The sequence below is a fragment of the Acanthochromis polyacanthus genome, chromosome 23 (assembly GCF_021347895.1).
Source record: "Acanthochromis polyacanthus isolate Apoly-LR-REF ecotype Palm Island chromosome 23, KAUST_Apoly_ChrSc, whole genome shotgun sequence".
Classification (NCBI taxonomy): domain Eukaryota; kingdom Metazoa; phylum Chordata; class Actinopteri; family Pomacentridae; genus Acanthochromis; species Acanthochromis polyacanthus.
In genome coordinates this window covers 10505968-10528172 of record NC_067135.1, presented here as the reverse complement: position 1 = coordinate 10528172, position 22205 = coordinate 10505968, and the positions used below count along the sequence as shown (strand labels likewise).

General features: G+C 40.2%; 1 protein-coding gene across 1 annotated transcript in view; it reads left to right on the top strand.

Moving 5' to 3' along the window:
- LOC110949394 (protein tyrosine phosphatase receptor type D) overlaps positions 1-22205 on the top strand; it is a 376478-nt gene that overhangs the window by 289070 nt on the left and 65203 nt on the right. The window contains 2 exon segments of the mRNA XM_051944213.1: positions 13590-13735; positions 15619-15760. Coding sequence (XP_051800173.1) covers positions 13590-13735; positions 15619-15760 — 288 coding nt within the window.

The window sequence follows — 22205 nt, the reverse complement described above, 5'->3', positions numbered from 1 at the left end:
AGGACAAAAGATGATAAATGTCGTGAGCGGGGACCGGAATGCAATCTGGCCGCCACGATGCAGAGATGCTCTAATGGCTTCCCAGCAAGGAAGGGGGAAGGCACTGTCGAGATGGCAACGTGATAAATGGTACTGGGATGGCTGTAAGGATTATAGGCAAGACAAAGAAAAAGAAAAGAGTCATGGAAGGAGAAAAACGAAGATGACCACAAAATGGAATCTAATTAATCTAGACTTGGCTCCCCCTCCTGACAAATTCAGTGCAGAAGAAGAAGGGGAAGGGAAATTGTTTTTTAGGGATGTGTTCACCTCCAGCCTATCTACCATTCTGCTTTCCGTCCAGGTTGAAAAGGCAAGGGGACGTATGGGTTCTGACAATGCTCCTGCACCTGTGGAATGATTAATGACAACGGACTCGCCTTACATGCCGCAGAGCGAAAATATCTGTTCCAAAAACACACCAAGGAGAACTCTGCTATAAACATAATTTTTCAGCTATTTACCAGTACATTACACAAACATAGGGTTCAAATCTCTTCTTTTTTTTTTTGCATTTTATTTTCACTAAAGCATTTAAGGCTGTCTTTTGGTGCTGTACTGGTGAAATGTAACAACACAAGATTCAAGCAAGTTTCATTGTAATAATACCATCTATACTAATGCACAGCGATTACAATACAAAATGGAGAGACAAAAGAGAGAACATAAGAGAGGGCTGGAAAGAGAAAGCCTCTCATCCAGGAATGAATGAGTGGATAAAACTGCATTAGTGCCAATATCTAATTCAATGAGATGCATGCTTAAGTGATACCAGCACTTTTTAGATATACAAGTGTTCAGGGAAACTAATTTACAAGCCACATTCAAGTTTATTCATATGCAGAAGGCTGTGCTAATCCAAGTAATTTATGGATGGAGTTTGTAACTTTCACTGATAATTACAGACAGAAAGGACTCTTTATATCCTTATGTGATCTTCTATTTGAATTATATCCATGGACATTTTGTGCCATTATAAAGGAACACTTATTCGATACAATTGGCTTGGTACTGTGTGCAGGTTCCTCTTCATCGGTTTGATCCTTTTCAAGTAGAAAAATTAGTCACTGCGTGTTCGCTGTGTGCTTAAGTGCACTGGATTTCCTGTAATATTCATGGAGTTAATAATCGTGCTAAGTTAATATGGAGGCTTACTATTTATCCTTTAATCTATGTGTGAAAACGAATGAAGACATTACTTACTGATCAGAGTACCTTGTGGCATTTTGTGACAATGTCATTGGCCTTTTATTCCCTCTATCTAGCCCGCAGTTTCACTACTCCACATTAAAAGCCAATAACCCTGGCCATTACTCACAGTTGTGCTTGTGGAATAATCCAGATAAGTGTGAAAAATGAATTGCAGATAGATAAGTCTTTATACATGAAACAAGGAAATTTCTGCTCCCTAACAAGCTGATGAATGACCACAAGCATATTGTCTGGACCCACAATTAAATACATGGCCTTGTACAGTATTTTTATTATGTACATACACTTAATACACACATAAAGACCACACATTCACTTGGCCAGTGGACTAAAGCCCATTACTGCTGGCAAACATTTGCACTTGAGGCCGCCGCCTTTGTGTACCCTCTGGCTCTGTCAACTGAGGCTCAGTTTGGCGAAGGGTGAAAAGGACTAAGGAGGGAAGCGTAACCAACTCCATCAGTCTAAAGGCCATGTCTCCGGTCCCCAACAGTCTAGTGCCCTAAGGAGGCTCCTCGTCTTTAGAAATCTACCCTCTTTTTTTTCCCCACCAAGCCCTCTAAAGAACATGACAACATTCAATTAAATCGAAACAGACCTAGAAAGATATTGTGTATAATACATTCAAAAACACTTTTTTTTTGTTTGTTTTGCAAATGTTTTATTGTGGTGAAGATTCTCATGAAGCCACCAACAGTGTTTAGCTCCTCTTTATTTGCCTTTTTTTTTTTCTTTTTTCAAATTGCAATTAGTGGTGTAATTCACCCTTCTGATCCTATTCATTTTAACCACCTCTAAAGTGACACAGATATTTCCAAGGTTAAAGCAATTATACTTAGACTAATCACAATATACAAGCAGGATTTCAATGGGATATTCAGGCTATTTTGAAACGAGATATTTTATGCTATGCAGCACTGCTCAGATGTGTATGGTAATAGGTTGATGGATATAATGAAAATGAATACACTTTAAAAAATGCAGTTCAAAGGCAGAGAATCTAGTAACACCTACACACTGTAAACAGACAGACACACAGCATCTCCTGATGAATCATCCCCATATCCACACGCGTCAAGAAGGAGTCTTTTAAAAGTGATCTGAAACACTTAATGTTACTGGATTATTTTAATTATGCCCCCTGAGGGTTGTTGTTTTTTTGCTCCCGAGGTGACTTTGCACTGTTTGCTTCCAAGTGAAAAACCAGCATCCGCCAGCCTGACCCTGATACAGCCCGCCCTCATTTGTTTCCCATCTGTAGCTCTTCAAAGACATCACCACACACACACACAAGCTCCACTGTTTTCTCCAGGGGTTCGCAATTAAGAATTCAAAGACCTCAACTTAGACTTACTGCATGTGGTTTAGTTTGGAGACATATTAATAATGTAGCTGACAAAAACAACCCGCTAATACACAGCTAATGTGTTAGCCTGCAGTAGTGCGTGTCACTAAGTTAATGTAAAACTAACTAATTACAAATGTAATGAAAAGAGTAACAGGGAGAATGATGATTTAAATTCAATTAATTTGGACAATTAAATGGCATTTTGACATTTGTGATGTCAAATGCAGCAGTTAGGAGACAATATTTTGGTCGCAAAAGCTCTGAGGAATTGATGTTTTTATGAAACTTTGACTTTATCAAATTAACCAGGGAGCCAGAGAGATGACAAATAAATTACAAAGCTGGAAGCATGTATGTCATGCAATAAGTGGAGCTAATATGCTGCTTCAGTCATCAAATACAGATGATTACTGCACCATCATCTATTTAATTTTAGCATCTAAACCCAGCAGGCACAGCCCAAATTACTAGCATAAAAACTGCGCTGGTCACCAGTGTATAGACTATATCACTATTTATCCAAAACTCTTTGAATGATTCAGGCTCAAAATCAATTTTTTTCAGACAACATTAACCTACATTTTTACAGTCTCATTTAGCAGACGCTTTTATCCAAGGTGACATACATCTGAGAGTAGATAAAACACAAGCAAGGATCTACTCAGCAGAATACAACCTTCAACTCTGCTCAGGTCAGCTGTTTCTGGTCTCTTGAAAGCTTCTCAAGTTTGTATTAAATATGATAAATATGCTTTTAGCTTCTCAAATCTGAAACAAACCGAAAACTGGAGTGAAATCAAACAGGACATCTATTTTTATAGCTTTTGGCTAAAATCTAAAGCTGCATTTTATAGCCTTTAACCACATTTTTAATGTTTTACTTTATAAGATATTACAGTTTTGTTTTTTTCATTTTTACTCATTAAAATATACACTACCAGTCAAAAGTTTGGACACACCTTTGCATTCAATGTTTTTCTTTATTTTTACTACTTTTTACATTGTACATACATACTGAAGACATCAAAACTATGAAGCAAGACATACGGAATTATGTAACAAACAAATTATTGTGAAATATCTCTAAATATGTTTCATATATTAGATTCCTCAAAGTAGCTGCCCTTTGCTTTGATGACAGCTTTGCAAACCTTTGGCCTTCCCTCAGTGAGCTTCTTGAGTCACATAAAATGGTTTTCACTTCACATGTGTGCCTTGTCAATGTTAATTTGTGTATTTTTTTGCCTTCTTAATGGGTTTGGACCATCAGTTGTGTTGTGCAGAAGTCAGGTTGGTACACAATTGACAGCCCTGTTATGGCAAGAATCAATCAGCTAAGTAAAGAGAAACAACAGTCCATCATTATTTTAGGAACTGAAGGTCAGTCAGTCCTGAAAATTGCAAAAACTTTGAATGTATCCCCAAGTGCTGTCACAAAACCATCAAGCGCTACGAGGAAACTAGCTCATGAGGACTGCCCCAGGAAAGGAAGACCATAAGTCACCTCTGTTACTGAGGATAAGCTCATCCGAGTCACCAGCCTCAGAAATTGCAAGTTAACAGCACCTCAGATTAGAGTTCAGGTGAATGCCACGCAGAGTTCTAGCAGCAGACACATCTCTACATCAGCTGTTCAGAGAAGAATGTGACAATCAGGCCTTTATGATCAACAAGCTGCTCAGAAACCACTACTAAGGAAAAGCAACAACCAGAAGAGATTTGTCTGGGCCAAAAAACACAAGGAATGGACATTAGACCAGTGAAAATCTGTGCTTTGGTCTGGTGAGACCAAATTTGAGATATTTGGTTCCACCCACCATGTCTTTGTGAGACCAGAAAAGGTACATGCATGGTTCCCACCATGAAGCATGGAGGAGGAGGTGTGATGGTGTTGGGGTGCTTTGCTGGTGACACTATTGGGGATTTATTCAAATTTGAAGGCACACTGAACCAGCATGGCTACCACAGCATCCTGCAGCAACATGCCATCCCGTCAGGTTTGCATTTAGTTGGGTCAACAAATGCTCAGCATCTCTGTGAACGCCTTCAAGACTCACGAGTAACTATTTCAGGTGACTACCTCATGAAGCTCATTGAGAGAATGCCAAGAGTGTGCAAAACAGTAATCAAAGCAAAGAGTGGCTATTTTGAAGAATCTAAAATATAAAACATGGTTTGACTTATTTCACACCTTTTCCATGTGTTCATTCATAGTTTTGATGTCTTCAGTGAGAATCTAAAATGTAATTGTCATGAAAATAAAGAAAAATTATTACATGAGAAAGTGTGTCCAAACTTTTGACTGGTAGTTTAAATTTTACTGTTCTATTGCCTTCTGTCATTTAGTCTTACTGGTTTTGTTCTTATTCATATCATCTTCCCTTCCACTGTCTAAAGCTCTTCAAATATCCCTGTGTATGAATCAAGCTACAAAAATGCTTTATGTTACTGGATCCTGACAGATTGTAGTCATTGCTGGCTCCTAAGTGGAAAAAGGTGATTTTTTTCTTCAAAAATGTTTCAATTACTGTCATTTTTCTTCTTCTCTTTTATATGCAATACTATTCCTTGACTGCTGCATAAAATTAGTGGCCTGTGAAAGGTCACTTTGGTCCTTGAGTGACTGTTTGTGGTACCTCCCCTCCACACTCTATCCCAGTAATACGGTTTTGCTCTGAGGACAGGAGTGACTACAGCTGGTTTCAGAGACCCATTGCTAATTTGAATTTGTGCTTTAATTCAGGTTTCATCATTTAAGTTGTTCACGGTATTTATTCAAAATAGTATAGAGAAATATTCCCTGAACTACTGAATGTGAATGGTTCAGTGTGCAACAGATGTGAAGAAGTAAGATTGAAATCCTACCTATTTTGCCCCAAAAGCTTGGTTTAGGTGTAACCTGGTTTGCTGAGCTTAGGAACATGTGCAGTATAGCTGAGCTGCTGAAAGGAAGCCAGTTGTCATCTTGCAGGATTGCTGGAGCATGAGCTAGTTTGCCTGTAAGCGCCTGAGAAAACACAGTGCAGGGAATGTGTCACTTCTTATGGCCTGACAACTGGCATCCATCGGAAATGGCTTGGCACTACTTATCCATAAAATTAGAGTCTGTTTAAATATACAATGTCGAATCCGTGGAATGATTTGCTACATAATCCATCTCTGCTCCTACTGAGACAAATATGAGGCAAGCTTTTCCGCTCCGTGGTTGAGGGCAAAGACAATTATGTGAAGTTTATGCTGTAAAGAAATAGGACAGGCCCCAGTGTAGTTTAATTCGCTTTCGGTTCGAGCCAGTTGAACATGTTGCTTATTTGATTTTCCATTCCACTTTTCTCATCTATATCTTTTGATTTCTGCGACATGTCGTGGAAAAGCCAGCAGCTTTGGAGATTGTCATCTGCACACGCGGTCATGGTGATATTTTCTTATCTCACACAAAAATGTACATCATGTGTGTGGAAGAAGCATCAGAATCACACAGTCATTTTCCCTTACTATCTACATATGCCATTACATTGGCAGTAATCCGACATAGTCAAAGACTGTTTATCACTTTTGCCATTTTAACATCTTTTCAAGTCTGTGCAGCCTCAACATGATAACTATTGGCCATTCTGCTGCAGCACTGCCATTTAATGAATCGTTCCATTGCCTCGTGGATAACAGAATGAACGAATGGCTTTCTGTGTTAGTGGCTGCCACTGCCTATCCTATCAGATAATTAACTTTTTGCAAATAGACTGCGCAGACTACCAAACAGAGTAAGCCCGCACAATTAGAATTACTTATCTATGTTCTTTCTTTTTCCCAGACGTTAAGAGGAAAAACAAACAAGACAAACAAATTCAAATTTCATACTTCTTGCTTGACTGTTTTTCTTTTTTTTTTTCTCTCTCCCCTCAAATGGTCACACGCGAATTGGCCTCATATTTGTGTCGTCATACCCAAATGAACAAATAATGAATGAGCAGAGATGAAAATGTAGTCGTATTCAAAGTGAAGCCTCTGTATTATTTTGCATTGGTGTCTGACAACGCCGGCCCAGATGTTCAGAATTTCTGACAGGAGGGTGTAGTGTTTCCCACCTCCCTCCCTCTCCTTCTCTTTTTTTTTTGGATTTATTAATTTTAATTTATTTATTTCTCTCACAGGCGGATGGTCTCACACAGACAGTGGTGCAATTCAATATTTATATGTTTCCTTCTGTTTGTTTTCCACTGCAAAAAGGGAGGTGGGCTTTTATGTGTCTGATTTGCCACAGCAGAGATTCAGTTCCAGCTTTTAAAACGTCGGGGGCCGTTTGAACAAAGCCATCTGTTTGAGTGGGCCGTTTTATTAAGTGACAAACTGGATCCCTCTACCTCGCTAATGTGTCCCGTGGGAGATGGTGGTGGCTTGTGTTTGTGTGCGCGTCGGGGAGGAGACAAAACATGAGAAAAGAGAGTGAGAGAGGCAGCAAGGGTACAAGTTTTCCTCAGCAAACATCGTAATATACCACAGAAGAGACAACGCAGCTGTCATTCCAGAACTAAGAGGTTTTCGCCTTTATGAATCTGCAATGATAATTGAATCGGGAGCCTTTCAGCTTCCATCTTATCACTTGAAACACAAACTAAGAACCTCAGTGCTGCTCTATAAATAACAATTTATACTTATTTAATGTAACCTTCCACACTTTGTTGTCCCACATCCTCCAATTTATTAATGCTAGTTTCCCATTTGCAATGCTCCCCTCCATCCGGTGAGAATATCGTAACACCCATGAGAGAGCGTGTGTCTGTGCATGATAGGTTGTGTCTGTGCACCTCTGGAGCCGCATTTTTTCTCTTCTCCCATCTTGTCAGAGAATCTGTCAGTGCATTGAATGTGGGACAAGAACATTAGCCATTCTTTTTGAAGCTGTTGCTGTTGTCTGTGCAAAAGTGCCCTTACTTCTGCAGAGTTATAGCCAGAAGCTCCGGCCTTCCATAGAAGTGCCACTGAGCATGAGTAATACACACTGACTGAGGTTAAGGAAGTCTCAGTGGAATGTGATTTTTTTTTTTGCAACCTTAGTCATTGGGCTGAATATTTGGCAACGAAAAATACACTAGTGAGTTGGTGCATTATAATGAATGCTGTAGTTTTTCTGCCTTTGAAGCCGTGTTTGTAAGTGATGATATGCATTTATTTATTCACAGGAGACACTGTGCAGCTTAGGGAGCCTGACCCGATCACAAAACGGACCTGCAGCCCTAGTATCATATATGCAGTCTCAATATTAATGTGTCATTAAGCTGCATTCTTGTATATTCTATTGAATTAGTTTTACATAATGACTGTTTGGAATTTTGCTTAGAGAGCACATTTAAGCAGTTGCGAAGGGGGAGCAGTGTGGGAGAAGGCTTGTATTATGAACTTCATTATGTGTGACAAGCAGCACAATATTGATGGAAGAACGGGTCCCCATCATTGCACTGCATTAAAACCTCTGCAGTGAATTAATGTACTATTCCTGATCCAGTAATTAACAATCATTCGGGGGCCATATCCCTTTTCAAGTAATCACTAATTGCAATAAGAATTTCAGATTCCATTTAAGGCAAGATTACCGATGAGCATGCAATGCAAATCAGCCAACAGTTCTAATTAAGCTCCAATTCTTTTTTCCTTTCTTTCTGTTGGGACCCTTTGTGAGCACATACAATGTGGAGTTTGTTTCCTCTGCATTACAAAAGACACATTTTTTATCATTATGCTGCAGATAGAGAGCTGCGCAGTGCCCCAAGAAAACGATTTCTGCTTGTGTTTGTTCGGTTGATTAGCATGTGTGGTTTATCTTCACTCTTCTTTTTTTTCCAATTTTATTTTTGCGTTGTTTCTCTATGTGTTTGTGTGCATGCATTGCTACAGTTTTCTTTTTGGCATGAGGTCAGACATTTCTGTCTTCTGTATAGGCAGTTAATTAATCCATATAGGTGTTGTGCTTTATAAACCATACGTAAGCAACCTGTATCCCTCTGTACCTTTCTTTATTTAACTACTATAATAAAGACCCTGCTACTGTTTGACTTACAGAATACTTAAAGGATTATATGAAGTCAAATGTCCATGACAGATATAGTACATGCGTCACTTTTACCCTCTCCCGACATTAGCCACCCCTTTCAGTCCAATTTGTGTCGCTTGCAGCGATTGTGACAATTCATCAATATCACAGAACTGATATGCTGCGGCTTAAAGATGTCGAATGAGGTTAATGGCATCTTTAAATGCTCCTTTCTTCCACCCATATGTCCAAAATGGAGCAGGGTATTTGCAGGCTGCCACCCAATGTGTTAGGATTAATTATCACCCTCCACAACCCCACCTCACTCTGCAAGTTAAAGATTCAGAGAGGAAATGGCCCCTTTCATGCAAATGAAATTGAATATGTCAGTCAGTATAATTGTGAAAACCGAGCCGTCTTGAAATGGTGTCTGTGCCGAATAGAGGTTCCAACGAAAAGTCGGTTTATTAATGTTCTTCTCTCCACTCTTTGATTCATGCTCTTTAATGGCTTGGCAGATCAAACTTAAGTCTATAGCGCAGTCTTGATGACTTGAAATGTTTTGGCCATTGTGAAGGAAGGCCGGACTCGGATCTCTTTGAGAGAAGCATTTAAATGCAATGTTTGGCTGTGAGTCAAGCCAATATCAAACAAGCTTGTAATGAATTCAGATCCATGAGATGCTCTGAACCCAACTATGACGATAGAGAAATAGGATATCATTAGCAAGAGTGCTCAGTTAAACAGTCCACAGTCTGACCCTGCAACAAGTACTCAGGGTATATACATAGTATTTATTCACTGCTGGTCCAAACCAACAAATATCAACACATCTTTCTGTTACTGTTGATCAAACCACTAAAACTCATAAATGTGTATCAAACTTACATTTTTAGAAGCTTTATTCAATTAAAACAATCCATCATTGCCTTTAAAAAGCAAAAGATTCAACTCTACATTGTTGCTGTCTTTAAAATATCCAGATCTATGAAGTCTGTGTCATTATCCACATTCACCCATCCACCACTCAGTGCAGCTCAAGCACATCAGCTCACTTAAAACTCAAACATTGTTAAACTAGTCTGCTTCATCCAATAGCAAGTTGTAATATTGCAGTTAATTTGGCCATACATGTTCAAACTAGAAATTGATACTGAAGAAGAGTAATGATAAAGTCCTACCATGCAAGGATTGGTTCCTTTTTAAAAAAAAAAAAAAAAAAAGGAATCCTAGAAGTCTACGTCTCTGTTTTTCAGATGGGCATCAGGATAACAGTTTCTAACTTGAAACCCTCAATCATGGGGATTTTTTATTTTGCATGTCTTTCAGCATAGAAAAAACAACAACCCCATGCTGAAAGAACGGAAGAAATATTTTACTCTGTATCCTTAAAGGATTTTGATATGTTAATTTCACATTTTACTGCAGTATACTTCAGTGTGCTTTTCCAGACTAAATTAATTCATAATCAGTTTAATCTCATTCCCATTTGGTATTCGGGGCAATCTGCATCAGAATTTGAACAAAAAGTAATTTTAGTGGTGCATAGCAGCCGGCACTGGTATCACCGACTTCATTTTAGACATTTCTACTATGGCTTGTATATGGATTACAGAATTCTTGGATTTTTCCTTTTCAAAATAGGTCTGCAAGCACAGTGATCAGACTTCCTTTTACCTTTCTTTTAAGCATGGTTGCGGACTGCCCCATACCTCTTCTGTGAGGTAACATATCGAGTCAGCTGAGAGAACGACCACAGACCAGTGCAGTGGTTTTAAGTGAAGACATTAGCGTGAGACTGAAAACAATGCCTAAACTTAGGTTAAGTAAGGTCAAATTCAATGTGGCTGCCCCAGTGCAGTGATGTAATTCTAGAATAATCACCTCAAACAACCCGATTATCAGATCAGACCACTTCATCTAAATGGCAGCGTAAATGTTTTAAAATCTCGAAAGGGCACAGTGATTAGAACAGTATACAGTAGCAGCAACAGTAATTAATGTCATCCTCTGCCCACATTGTTAAAGCCTTCCAATTTTCATTTATGTTTAGCCATTAAAAATAGATAGTCATGAAACAGTCTGCCCCCTCAGCCCTGTGGACATGGATGTTCTAAGGAACAGTAAAGGCTTTCGCTCAGACACCAAATCGTTAACATGGCATTGATCCATGAAAAATGGAGCCGTGGGATGCTATGAAGAGCTTCTTCATTTCCTGTAGCGACGAATGAGCAAGGCGACGCGATGACCTCAAGGGAGGGCAGGCACAGGGCCCCTGTCACTTACCTTTTCAGCTTGTGACAGGCTTTACGCTTCTCATTTGTTTGCTGGCGACAGCTTAGCACTGGATTAACAGGTGCCTAGCTGCGGTATTAATTCATGTAGATTACGGTTACCTCTCAAAGGAGATGCACACATGCAGCTGAAGGTAAAAGAAGCTCCTCTGACTTTGCAAAACAATGCTCACATGCTATTACCGGTGCAGTTAATTAAATCTAATTAATATGATTACAGGAAGACAAATACCAAATTAATATTTTGCAATTTTCAACCACTTAAATAAAAAAGAGGTTTCTCTATGGTGCATGAAGTTTGTGCAGTGTTTGTTCATTGAGCGTGTCCTTTTATTTGCTGTCAAGGTTCTGGCTGTGGCATTGTTTAGATAAAACCGAGGTTTCAATCAGCCTCTGTCTACCTGAAGCCATACGAGGACTCGACCAAAATGGATGTTTGTCAGCGGCAGACCTAAAATGGGGGTATGATGGTGATATCAGCGGCCATGTCTGTGAAAACACCATTACCTCCATGTCACGCCTCAATCACTCCCCATTGTGCGATGACTCCCCCCCTACCCCCACCCCCCACCCCCCCCTCCACCGTCTTCCCCCTCTCCTCCAGCGTTGATCTCCCCGGTACATGCCGTAGAAGTCTATTACAGCCAGCATAGGAAGACGCACCGAGCCATAATGGATGGCCCCGGGGCGAAAAACAGTCCCAATAGCATATCAATTACCCATCAGCACCTTCTTGGCTGGGTGCCAATGTGCACCATACCCTAGCCAAGTCAATGAGATAAGGTGCAAATGCTGATATAATAGTGCTTTTTTTTGCCACGTACAAATTACACAGTGTCAACTCTGCTTGGCCACCTGTCGGATGTGTCAGCAGGTGAATGAGAGGAAGATTCGCAGAAGTGTGTATGTGTGTTTCAGGGAGCTGTTAATGTCTGTGTGCACTCAAGGCTGTGTGAGGAAATCAGGTGATTTCCCAGACTCATTTGCCCAGTGTAAGCCCAGCTGCTTGCCTGTTTATCTGCTCGCCCTTTTGATTGCCGGCCACACATCTTATGTCACCTCTCCGAGAATCCTGCAGGTTAATTTGTGCCTCGATCGCAGCGCCGTCGCTGCTGGGCAGGACAATCTGGGAGGGAAAATCAGTCCACGAACAAGCACAATGAGACATTCTCACACACAAAGATGAGGTGATTCAGATGGTTGGCATCACTGCAGCTGTGTGGCCCCTAATGGCCTGCTGAAGTGATTGATAAAAGGCAAACAGTTGCTCCACGGGGGGACAGATGGAGCTGCTGCACCTCCCACCGAAGCTGGCACTCGAGCTTCAGAGGAAAATACTGTGGGGGAGGGGAGTGTCTGATTTAACACTTTGACATTACTGCCATTGAAATTATAAGAGCCTTGATAATAACGATAAGACTGTAACATAAATCAAAATACAACCAGGGAGAGACTGGTTCCTTTGATTACTAATCACTTTCATGTGTTCTGATTTTTCTGCGATTGTCATAGAAACATCGGCATGTGAGCAGAAACTGATTGTCTTGGTGGGAGAAGAAAAAAAAAACTCAACTGAAATGAATGTAAACAGAGAATTTAAACCTGAATTGCACCAAGGAATAGTTTTAACTGTAATTCTAAAAGCTTAACAGCAAGAGCAAGGTTGCAACCCTCGTCAGTGTTGTGGAAATGCGAACAAATACTCGTGTTCAGTACTGCAAAACAACCACGGGACATGGAAATGTTCATGTCATGTCCACACAAAGCAAACACTGTTCCACTCTGATATTCTCTCACCTCAGCTCCCCTGCATTTTTAGCATTTCTATCCTCGTTTTCTTTACACTTGACTTGTTGGGCTGAATTAAGGGCCCAATTAGGAGCAACAGATTGCTTACAGTGACAATAGGAGCTTTTCAAGGCACTTTGTCAGGTGCATGTCTCATTTGTGAACAAGGGATTAGTGACATCTGTAACTGAACTGATAAACAAGATTCTGTTTCTCCAACAACAAAAAAAGAAGAGTTTGGAAAATGTTGTCCTGTGTTCATGATGATTTATGTTCAGACACATAAGAGACCAGTTCACAGACAATCGATCAATCATGCAACACATATTTATCACAAAGTACTAATGGTCAGTTTTTCTCCATCTACTGGGTTAAAAATAATTTACTTACTAGCAAATTACCAGGAAATACCTAATCTCCAAAGCCAAATGTCTTTTCCAGAACAGCAGTTACACTATTGTTTTTTTTAATCCTTTCCTTCTTTCATTCTTTCTTTCCCACAACCAAAGCGTTCTTTTACCCAGTAATTTCAGGCAAAGTCTCAGCCAGTCATCCCTCAGTGGGGATTTCAGATTTACTTACAAAATACTTCCAGGGTCAAGATGAAATGCTTTGTACATTCTGCTCCCAACACCTCTGTCCTTTTACTTTTGATCTCAGCTGCTGATCATCTGTTTCCACTTGCACAATAAAGTCAGTATAATCTCTTGTCTTGACCTCCAAAGACAATCCTCTTAAAAGCCACATGCTGAAATCTGCAACTTTGTTACTTTTCTAGCGTGTGTGGCTTGATAAGAGAGATTAATTGCTCCGTCTGCAATACTTAGCATGCTCACTAACTATTTTTGTTATCTTTTATCCCATTTCTGTCTCTCTCCAGCACCACCAAAGTTTTTAAGAACCCCCAATGACCAAACAGGCGTGCAAGGAGGTGTGGCATCCTTTATCTGCCAAGCTACAGGAGATCCACGGCCGAAGATTGTGTGGAACAAGAAGGGGAAGAAAGTCAGCAACCAGAGATTTGAGGTATTAGGTCTATTGTTCTGATGTAAAATGCTCGACAAAATGGGAATGCTTCAGCACTGCTTTTGGCTCTGCTCGCACATAATCCATTGCGCCAAGCCTCGCTCGCTTGCTTTTCGCCCTGACTTGCCACCACGCATTAGCAGGCTCTAGTAATCATGCTGGCCAGGCATTTAAACATGCATGAGTTTTAATGAGCGAGTACACAAAAGATCTGGGGACAAATTTGTAATTAAGTAAAAGACAAGGAAAGAGCAATTGGATAGAAAAGAAAAAAAAACAACTTGTGGTGTGACCCAGATACCTACATTAGCATCACGCCACATTTGCCAGCTTCATGCAAAGTGAAAGGCGAAGTAGTTTTTTTCAGTTCGAAATAGCCTTTTGCTTTGTGGCATCTTTATCTAAATGCATGCACCCCCTTCTCCTTTTTTTGGCTGAAGCTTTGATTTCTGGTCAGCTTTAATCTGCACTTGGGCTCAATACCCATGAGAAATAACACATCATCGCAGAACACTGATAAGATTTCTATTAATTTCTGTGTCAGTCCTCGGGACGATCATGGTGTCACTTTTTTCCCCTCGCTGCTCTAGATGCCATATTTACTTGCTACTGCATAGCAGCAATGGCTTAACAGAGCTCGTAGACCTCTTCCCACCTCTTATTTGCGTCTCATGCCCACAGAAATCTAATCTTATCAGAGTTCATCACGTTTGCATCGCACGTTGAGCTGAATGCTAACACACTCGTTTTCATTCCTTGGCTGCCTCACAGGGCTTGCTGGCTGCTGCCATTCCGTACCCATTCAATCACGCAGCGCCGCCTCATCTTCTAACAAAAACCCATTTCCCTTTAGAAGTCTCAGAACTTCGTCTCTAATTTGCTCCTCGGCTTTGACTAAGAAAGGTGGCTGTTTTTACCATCACCTGCTGACAGCTTGAATGCCAACACTGCTGTAGCTTGGCCAATGAAATGTTAAAGTGTATTGTTAACTAACACATGCTAAGATATACTGTGAACTTGGAAAAAAAAAATGTCCGTAGGCCTCTGAGTGTTTGTGCGTGTGTGTGAGAATGTGTGCGAATGTGGTATGAAGCAGAGGTCTCAGGCCTATCTTTATTGAAATCTACCTCTATGCTTAAAAGAGATTGAGTTATGATACACAGGGCTTTCTAAAATCAGTGAGTATACAACACGTAGCATGCGAAAATAGCTGAATAAGCTACAACAAACACCTGTTTGTGAGCATTTTATGTGTCGTTTGTCCAAAACAATCAGTCCTGTCTTTTATACCACTATCTCACCTCATGGTACAACTGTCCGTTTAACCGTTTCTCAAGCCACCTTTAACTGTTTGTGCTTGTTTCTGTCCCATCAACAAAAATCAGCGTGATGCATTTTCTTCAAAGGATAGAATGTTAACTTTAAGAGTGGGACATATTCAGTTTTAAATTTTACTCTCCAACCTAATGTCCGAGCAAAAATTTTTGGTATAAGATAACCTTCCCCATTCTTAAAGTTAGTCAGCTACATCAATTATTTTAGTGGTTAATGCACAAATCAAATTTAATGAATTTACTAGAAAGCACGTCTGAACACGTAAATGGATTTATTACATTCCCACAAAGAAGTCAAATATGCTCAGAACCTACATTATACAAATCTAATACTGCAAAGATCCTGAAGGTACCTTTTTTTATAATCACAATTAAAAGCAGCAGCTTTCGTTTCTGTCATAGGAAGCACATCGTGTTGGTCACCATCAGTGTTGTTAGCCAAATGTCTTCGACAGTGTTGTCTTTTTGGTTTTGTTTTCTGCAGAAGGTCCCTCACCCATTGTGAACAAAAAAATCTCCTTTAACATATCCTGTCTCTCGCACCTGCAGGTGATTGAGTTCGATGACGGCTCTGGTTCAGTGCTAAGAATTCAGCCATTGCGCACGCCCCGAGACGAAGCCATATATGAATGCGTCGCCTCCAACAGTGTTGGAGAGACAAGCGCTACCACCAGACTCACTGTTTTACGTGGTAGGTCCTTCTCAACAACGCCAAAAGAAAGAAAATACACACACACACGCACCACTAACATGCCCTTTTCTCCAAACTAACCCAGGTAAGCTTGCATTTATTTGTTTTATGTCTGTCCTGTCCTCTTTTCCTTGTTTCTCACTATCTCTCTGCATAGTCAAACCTAATTGGGAGTCTCTGGTTACACTCACGTTGGCATTCTAACTTGATAAGATTTAGTTCATTAGCCGTTTAGCCAAGTAAGTTTCCGTTTCTAAGTGACTTAAGTCATTTGCATACAGATTTCTGACACAATAATTAAGATGCCAGTTAAATTATGCAAATAGCCATCCATTCCTAGCCTGCGGTGGTTTAATGGAAAAGCTCAGCAATAATTTTCAAATCAGTCATTTTTCATCTCTGCACTTCAGCTTTGATATTCAGTTGACCGTGTAGAAAAGAAAGCGGTGTATTCCTGTGTGATTAACAAGCGCATATTGTTCGTGGCGGCATTCTTGTGGCAGGTTGACTTGATGTCAGTGTCTTCCGGATGACCAGTAGCTTTTAATACGCAGCACTCCTCCGCGCAAACACGTGTAACAATCCAGGCGGGAAAGGTCAGCCACTTTGTTTACTTCCAGTGAGAATATAAAGTCCAAATATCAAGTTGGATGACAGTCTCTCTTTTATAATAAGCGCTGAGCAAAAATTTTATCTTGATTACACACAACATTCCATTCAAAGGGAAATATGTGGTGGCCCTGAGCTCAAAGGAGTGCGTAATATCTTTCTAAAACATGACTTGTTTGGCTGTGAATGGAGAAAATGGCTTTAGAAAGAAAAAAAAAAAGCCTTGGGCTGCTTGAATGAGGTGTGCTCCATTATGTGCCACAATTACACAACATGGCAAATGAGTTCCTATTGAGAGGGGTGCTTCCATCCTATAGAAAAAAAGCTGGCTCGGCGAGTCTCTGAAGCCCCCCTCTCCCTCCCCGCCATGCTTCTTATCTCACCAGTGAGCCAACAAAAGGCCCTTTGCACTGTCTCCAGAGGCCGATTGAAAGAGAAAGGTGGCACGTTCACATGCAGCTCTCTCCTGTTTACGATGGAGCACAAAGTGAGTGTATGTGTGTTTTCTCACTCACATGCAATATTGTGCACACTTCCCTCTTTCCCTTTTCACTCTTCGCTCTGTCTCTATCTCTGTATTTCACCTTCACACACACATACACACACACACACACACACACACACACACACACACACACACACACACACAACAGTAGATAGCAGAGGCACGGGTAGAAGCTGCTCTTCCCAGCTGCACGGCCGAGCATTAGCATGTTTATTACCATTTCCATTTTGCTCTTCTGCTCACTCTCCTTTCCCATCAATGTATTGAAGGTGAGTAGAGGCCTATCACGACCCCCCTCCCACCAAAAAAAAATTGGAAAAACAGGAACAGACTTTTTCTTCTTCCTCTGCTTTAATGCAAATATAAAGTTGTCTCTCTGTCACATTGCCTCCTGTGGATACAATATATTGGCTTTGTGAAGGAATCAGGTAATAACGTGAGTTTTTAAAACATAAATAAATGTTAATTTCCCTTGTTCTCCTACCGCCTGCAATGAAGCAACAAGAATTCAGCTAGTACCTAGTTTGAGCATTTCAAACAATCAATCAATCAACTTTATTTCTAAAGCACTTTAAAAATGACACTGTCAACCAAAGTGCTGTACATGTTAAAACAAAATAAAATAAATGAAAATATAAATAAAATAGTGTGAGCATACATCTGCCAGACAGCTTACATCTTGTATGTCTTATCAAGGAAGAAAATCATTATGCACACTGAAAATGATGCCTTTAAAAACTAAAAATAAATATAAGAGCATAAGCATTATAAAAAGCAGTAGTGTTGTAGTCATAATAGTCGTCACAGTTTGACAAAAGAAAGGCAGCGCAATGAAACTCAAGTCATTTTCCCTATTTTTTATAAAAAATAAAATGATACCACAGTGCTGGCAAGGATATTGAGGATTACTATAATAACATAAACTCTAGATGTACTTAAAATCTTTCCAACAGTTATAATTTCAAGTGATAGACATTATTCAAAAGACCTAACGTACGGATGACTTTGACTCTCAGGAAGCTGGAATAAGCTGACACGCCGCCTTGTAAAGGGCATAGTACTGTATGAACAACTTGCAAGGTTACCCCAAGGACACATTTCATATTATTTAGGAGAAAAGAAAGCTTTCTCTGTCCAAAAATACTTTGTACTGTACAACAAATGCAGCACGACTGCCTTGCAACTCATCTTACCACGACAAAAAATGCAACAGCACATTTTTTTTCTGTCACAATCACCACCAAACATGATCTATTTCCTCCCTTGACTATTTCAGTGGAGAAACTTCATCTCACACAAGTGCTACGGATAAATAAATAAGCAAATAAAGATAAGTGCTATTACACCAGGCCTAATACATATAAAGTGACTGTTCGTTTAGTTCATTTAGGCTCCAATGGTCTGTGGAAACGACTGCAAAGCATCTGTTCCGGGAAGCTCGCCACGGGGGGGCGACGCCTAATTCCATGAAGGAAAAAGCACATTGTTGTAATTGCCATGTTATGAGGAGAGGGGACTTGAGGTGACAAATCCAAAGCACCAGCAGATATTAGTATTCGGATGGGTCTCCAACTTGATAGGAGCCGCCATTAGTAATGAACTTCCAGGCTTAGAAAAGCGATTTGCATGAAAGGCGAACTCCGAAACGTAATGATGTTCCGAGTCAAATCTGCCAAGCCACGGCATGAGGTACAGGTTTTTCTTATTGCACTTTTCTTTTTTCTTCTTTTTTTTGCACCCTCTGTTTTGATTAACTACAAGATGACCCAACTCATATGCGACTCGTGTCTTTGAATTAAGGTCGTCTTGATTTGTTTCGTAATTGAGAATGACATGGAGGAATTGAAAAATGAAGGAACAGCACATTTTGGGTGTCACGGGTGGAATATGATTTCAGTAAAGTGGGATTTGATCTCATTTATGAATATGGACATACTCGCGGTGAGTCTTTAAGCATTACTAGACAATGTTAGGACCGTAGACCGCAAATATACAAAGAAAAATGTATAAAAATGCAGCCAAAACACCTCACAGGATCTCCACTCTCTGCTAGCTGTAGTTCCAGCAGAATGATGTGTGCATTTGAGTGCTGCAGTTCATGATTCAGGCATGATTAAGGATTTATATTGCATCCTCATACTCCCATTATGCTGTCAACAGCCATTTCCTGTGCCCCACACACAAGCGAGCAAACTTATGCAGCTGTGCACAACTTGACAGTGGGAGCGGAAAATGGGAAGCCGCTCTCCTGTGACGGAAAAACTGAATGCATCATTTCCATTTGTATGGAATAGTGCAAATGCACGGTCAAAGCTGTGTAGCTGAGACGGATCTTTCCACATACAATGAAAGGGCTGCTACATGATCAGTGATTATTCATAGACAATGCGTGCGCTCGGCTCTTTATCATCGTTATGCGAAGAAAAAAAAACGTTTCCCCACTTAACAGACACCAAAAGCTGCCTAATTTGTATTCCAAACCTAGTCAACTGATATCCAAAAAAATTGGGTCAACAATGTGTGTAGACCTGCCGGCGCAGCAAAAAAAAAAGAAGAAAAATGTGAGAAGTGGCTGATAACAATGATTAAAATGTACCTTAATTCTTATTTCTAAACATCATTTTTCATCTCTGTGCTTTTTGCACTACTTGTAACAAGCACAGAGTGCAAGATGAACAAAAAGCTGGGCCCACATGCTCAAATTGCTTAGGAAGATAAATGCTGTGTCAGCTGTCTCAGACTGTCGGAGCAAGTGTAGCAGTCGGGAAGAAGCAAGTGACCACTGTAAAATTACTGTGTTTGTGATCAGTGGCTTGCAAAAAAGGAGAGAAGGGGGCCAGCAGCTACCATACAATTCTCTGGTTTGCTGGCAGGAGCTCTATAGATGGCAAGACCTGAGCCGCCACATGGAACACTCAATTTTGTTTGAAAAATCCCCCCAAAAAATGATGCCAGAGAAACATGCTGACTCACTGTAGGAAGAGTTTTTAGAACTTCTTCAAACACAGTTTATTTTTTTAAACAGATTTATCCTCTTTGTACTGGTGTTCCAAGTTAGCAGAGTTGCTTTAGCAGGTTTTGCATGTAAATAAGTAGTCATTAAATACTCGCAGCATCTTTTCTCAGACACCATTTTTCTCTCTCTCTCGCCTCAGCATGCAGGGACAAGTAGCGGCTGAGTACAAGCACCTTCACAGACAGTCAATTATCAGCATGTCCATTAGATGTTTCATAAAATATCCACAGGCAGAGTTATTGCTTGGGATTTGGCCAGCGCTGCCTTGATGCTACTCTCCTCTCAATTCCCAACTTCACTCTCTCATACGTCACAAAAATGGAGCACAAAATGACAAGGTATTCATTATTGTAATTAAAAAGATGGAGTTGCCTGTCCTCGCAGAAATTGATCTCTTCTCAGAAAAAAAAAAGAAGAAATCATCCCCCGCACCCCTCTATAACTTACTGCATAGTTAATCATGAGAGCCAATCAGTATCTATGTAATACGCAGGATGATTTAAAACAAAACCGTGGCTGACAAGATGGATGTTTGACTACACAGTCTGCATAGTGTGTGAGAAAACATCTGCTTAGGCCTCAAAGGCACTTGGACTGCACTCTGACCATGATAAATAACTCTGCACATGCTTTGGCTCTGGATTTGTTTTAATAAAAGTAAACACAGCCTTCTAAATTAATAATTATTGATTCAGACAAATTAGGTATTTGTTGTTTTTTCTCTTACTGGTCGTAAATGCCGCTATTCTCCATCCTGACCTCACAGTACTGGCAGTCTATTAGGGTGGTTAGTGATTTTACAATGGAAATAGTGTCTCACAGCTTAGTAAAATACATTTAAAGTGCAACAGCAACACAAAAATGAAAGGGTAGGCACTTTGATCTGATCTCACGAGGATGCATGTATGTACACATATACAGTAAATATAATCTAGTATCGTGTTGTTTGTGGTATAGAAAAAAATGAAGCACTCTGGAGCATAAACTAGCAGTTAGTGAGGCTAGAGTTGCACTAAGAGCATAATACAATTTCTGATGTACTCGATACCACTATTGTCTGTATTTGTGCACAATAAATTACCTTTCCACTTTACAGTTTATTAACATTACTCTGGCCTGACTTAGCTGGAGACTTCAATTCTGTTCAATACATTGAAAACCAAAGCCAAGTATACCCTGTAGTAACTTAACTGCCCCCAACAGCATGCACTTCTTAGTAGCTGCTACACAGTAATAAAATCACCTCCCAAAACATCACACACATAAGTTACTCGAAGGCCACCTTCCTAAAGGTGAAGACTCGATGGGTATCAGTGCACTATATGGCAGAACATAACACGTTTTATGAAGGAATATGCCATTGGCTAGACCAGAAGGGACACAGGGTCATAAAATGAGCAGTGTGCAAGTCTGAGCCAGGTAGTCGAGGGGTGCTAATGTTAGCAGCTTTGATCTTAGCTGCACTCCAAAGCAATTTTCTACTAGATTAATTGGATACGGCGGGGTCATTCTTAATGCATCTAATGATCTTGAGAAACTTCTCGAGCCATGTAAGGCTGCTAGTTAATTACAATCAAACAAGTTTGGGCTTGGAAAAAAAGTGATATGGTGAAAACAGATTTTTGGGGTGTCTATACATCGTTATATTCACAGCAGCAAAGATGAATTCAAGGGAAAGGGATATAAAGCCTCACACAACTGTCAAATCTCAAAAACTGTTGCAATACAGCAATTTCCATAATAAAATAATCTCAGGCATTGCCTACTGTGACACCCATCTTCTCCCACAGTCACTTTTGGGTGCCTGTCTGCTAAATTTTAAAAGCCTGATATAACCCCATTTTCCATTAGGGCTTTTGGAGAGCCAAGAGGTCCTCACTGCAGGATGTTAGCAAGCATGAATAATCTCTATACTCCCCTGTCCTGTAACAAGCTTTTAGCTATATAAATTATTGAAACGGCTGGTGCTAGGTTTTCCCTTTCTCAGAAGGAAGTGAACTTGTATGAAGTCAGTTTCCTCTGACATTTATACCACACGTCTCCCAGAGTATTCGTCTGAGTCTGGTGATACCATGTTTAAATGGAAGAGTCCCAAGCCCATAAATATATCTGGCACTGTCATGCACAAAATACTAAAAGTGATTAAAGTTCAGAGGATTTCGTGGAGGCATCCTGACAGCTGATGGGATGCCATTTCGCTAGGAAAGCACCACACACCTCTATGCATGAGCACTCCCACACACTCTTTTTTTCTTACCTTTTAAACAGGTTTGTTAACATACAGACTGCTTTAAATACACAAATGATCTGCTAGC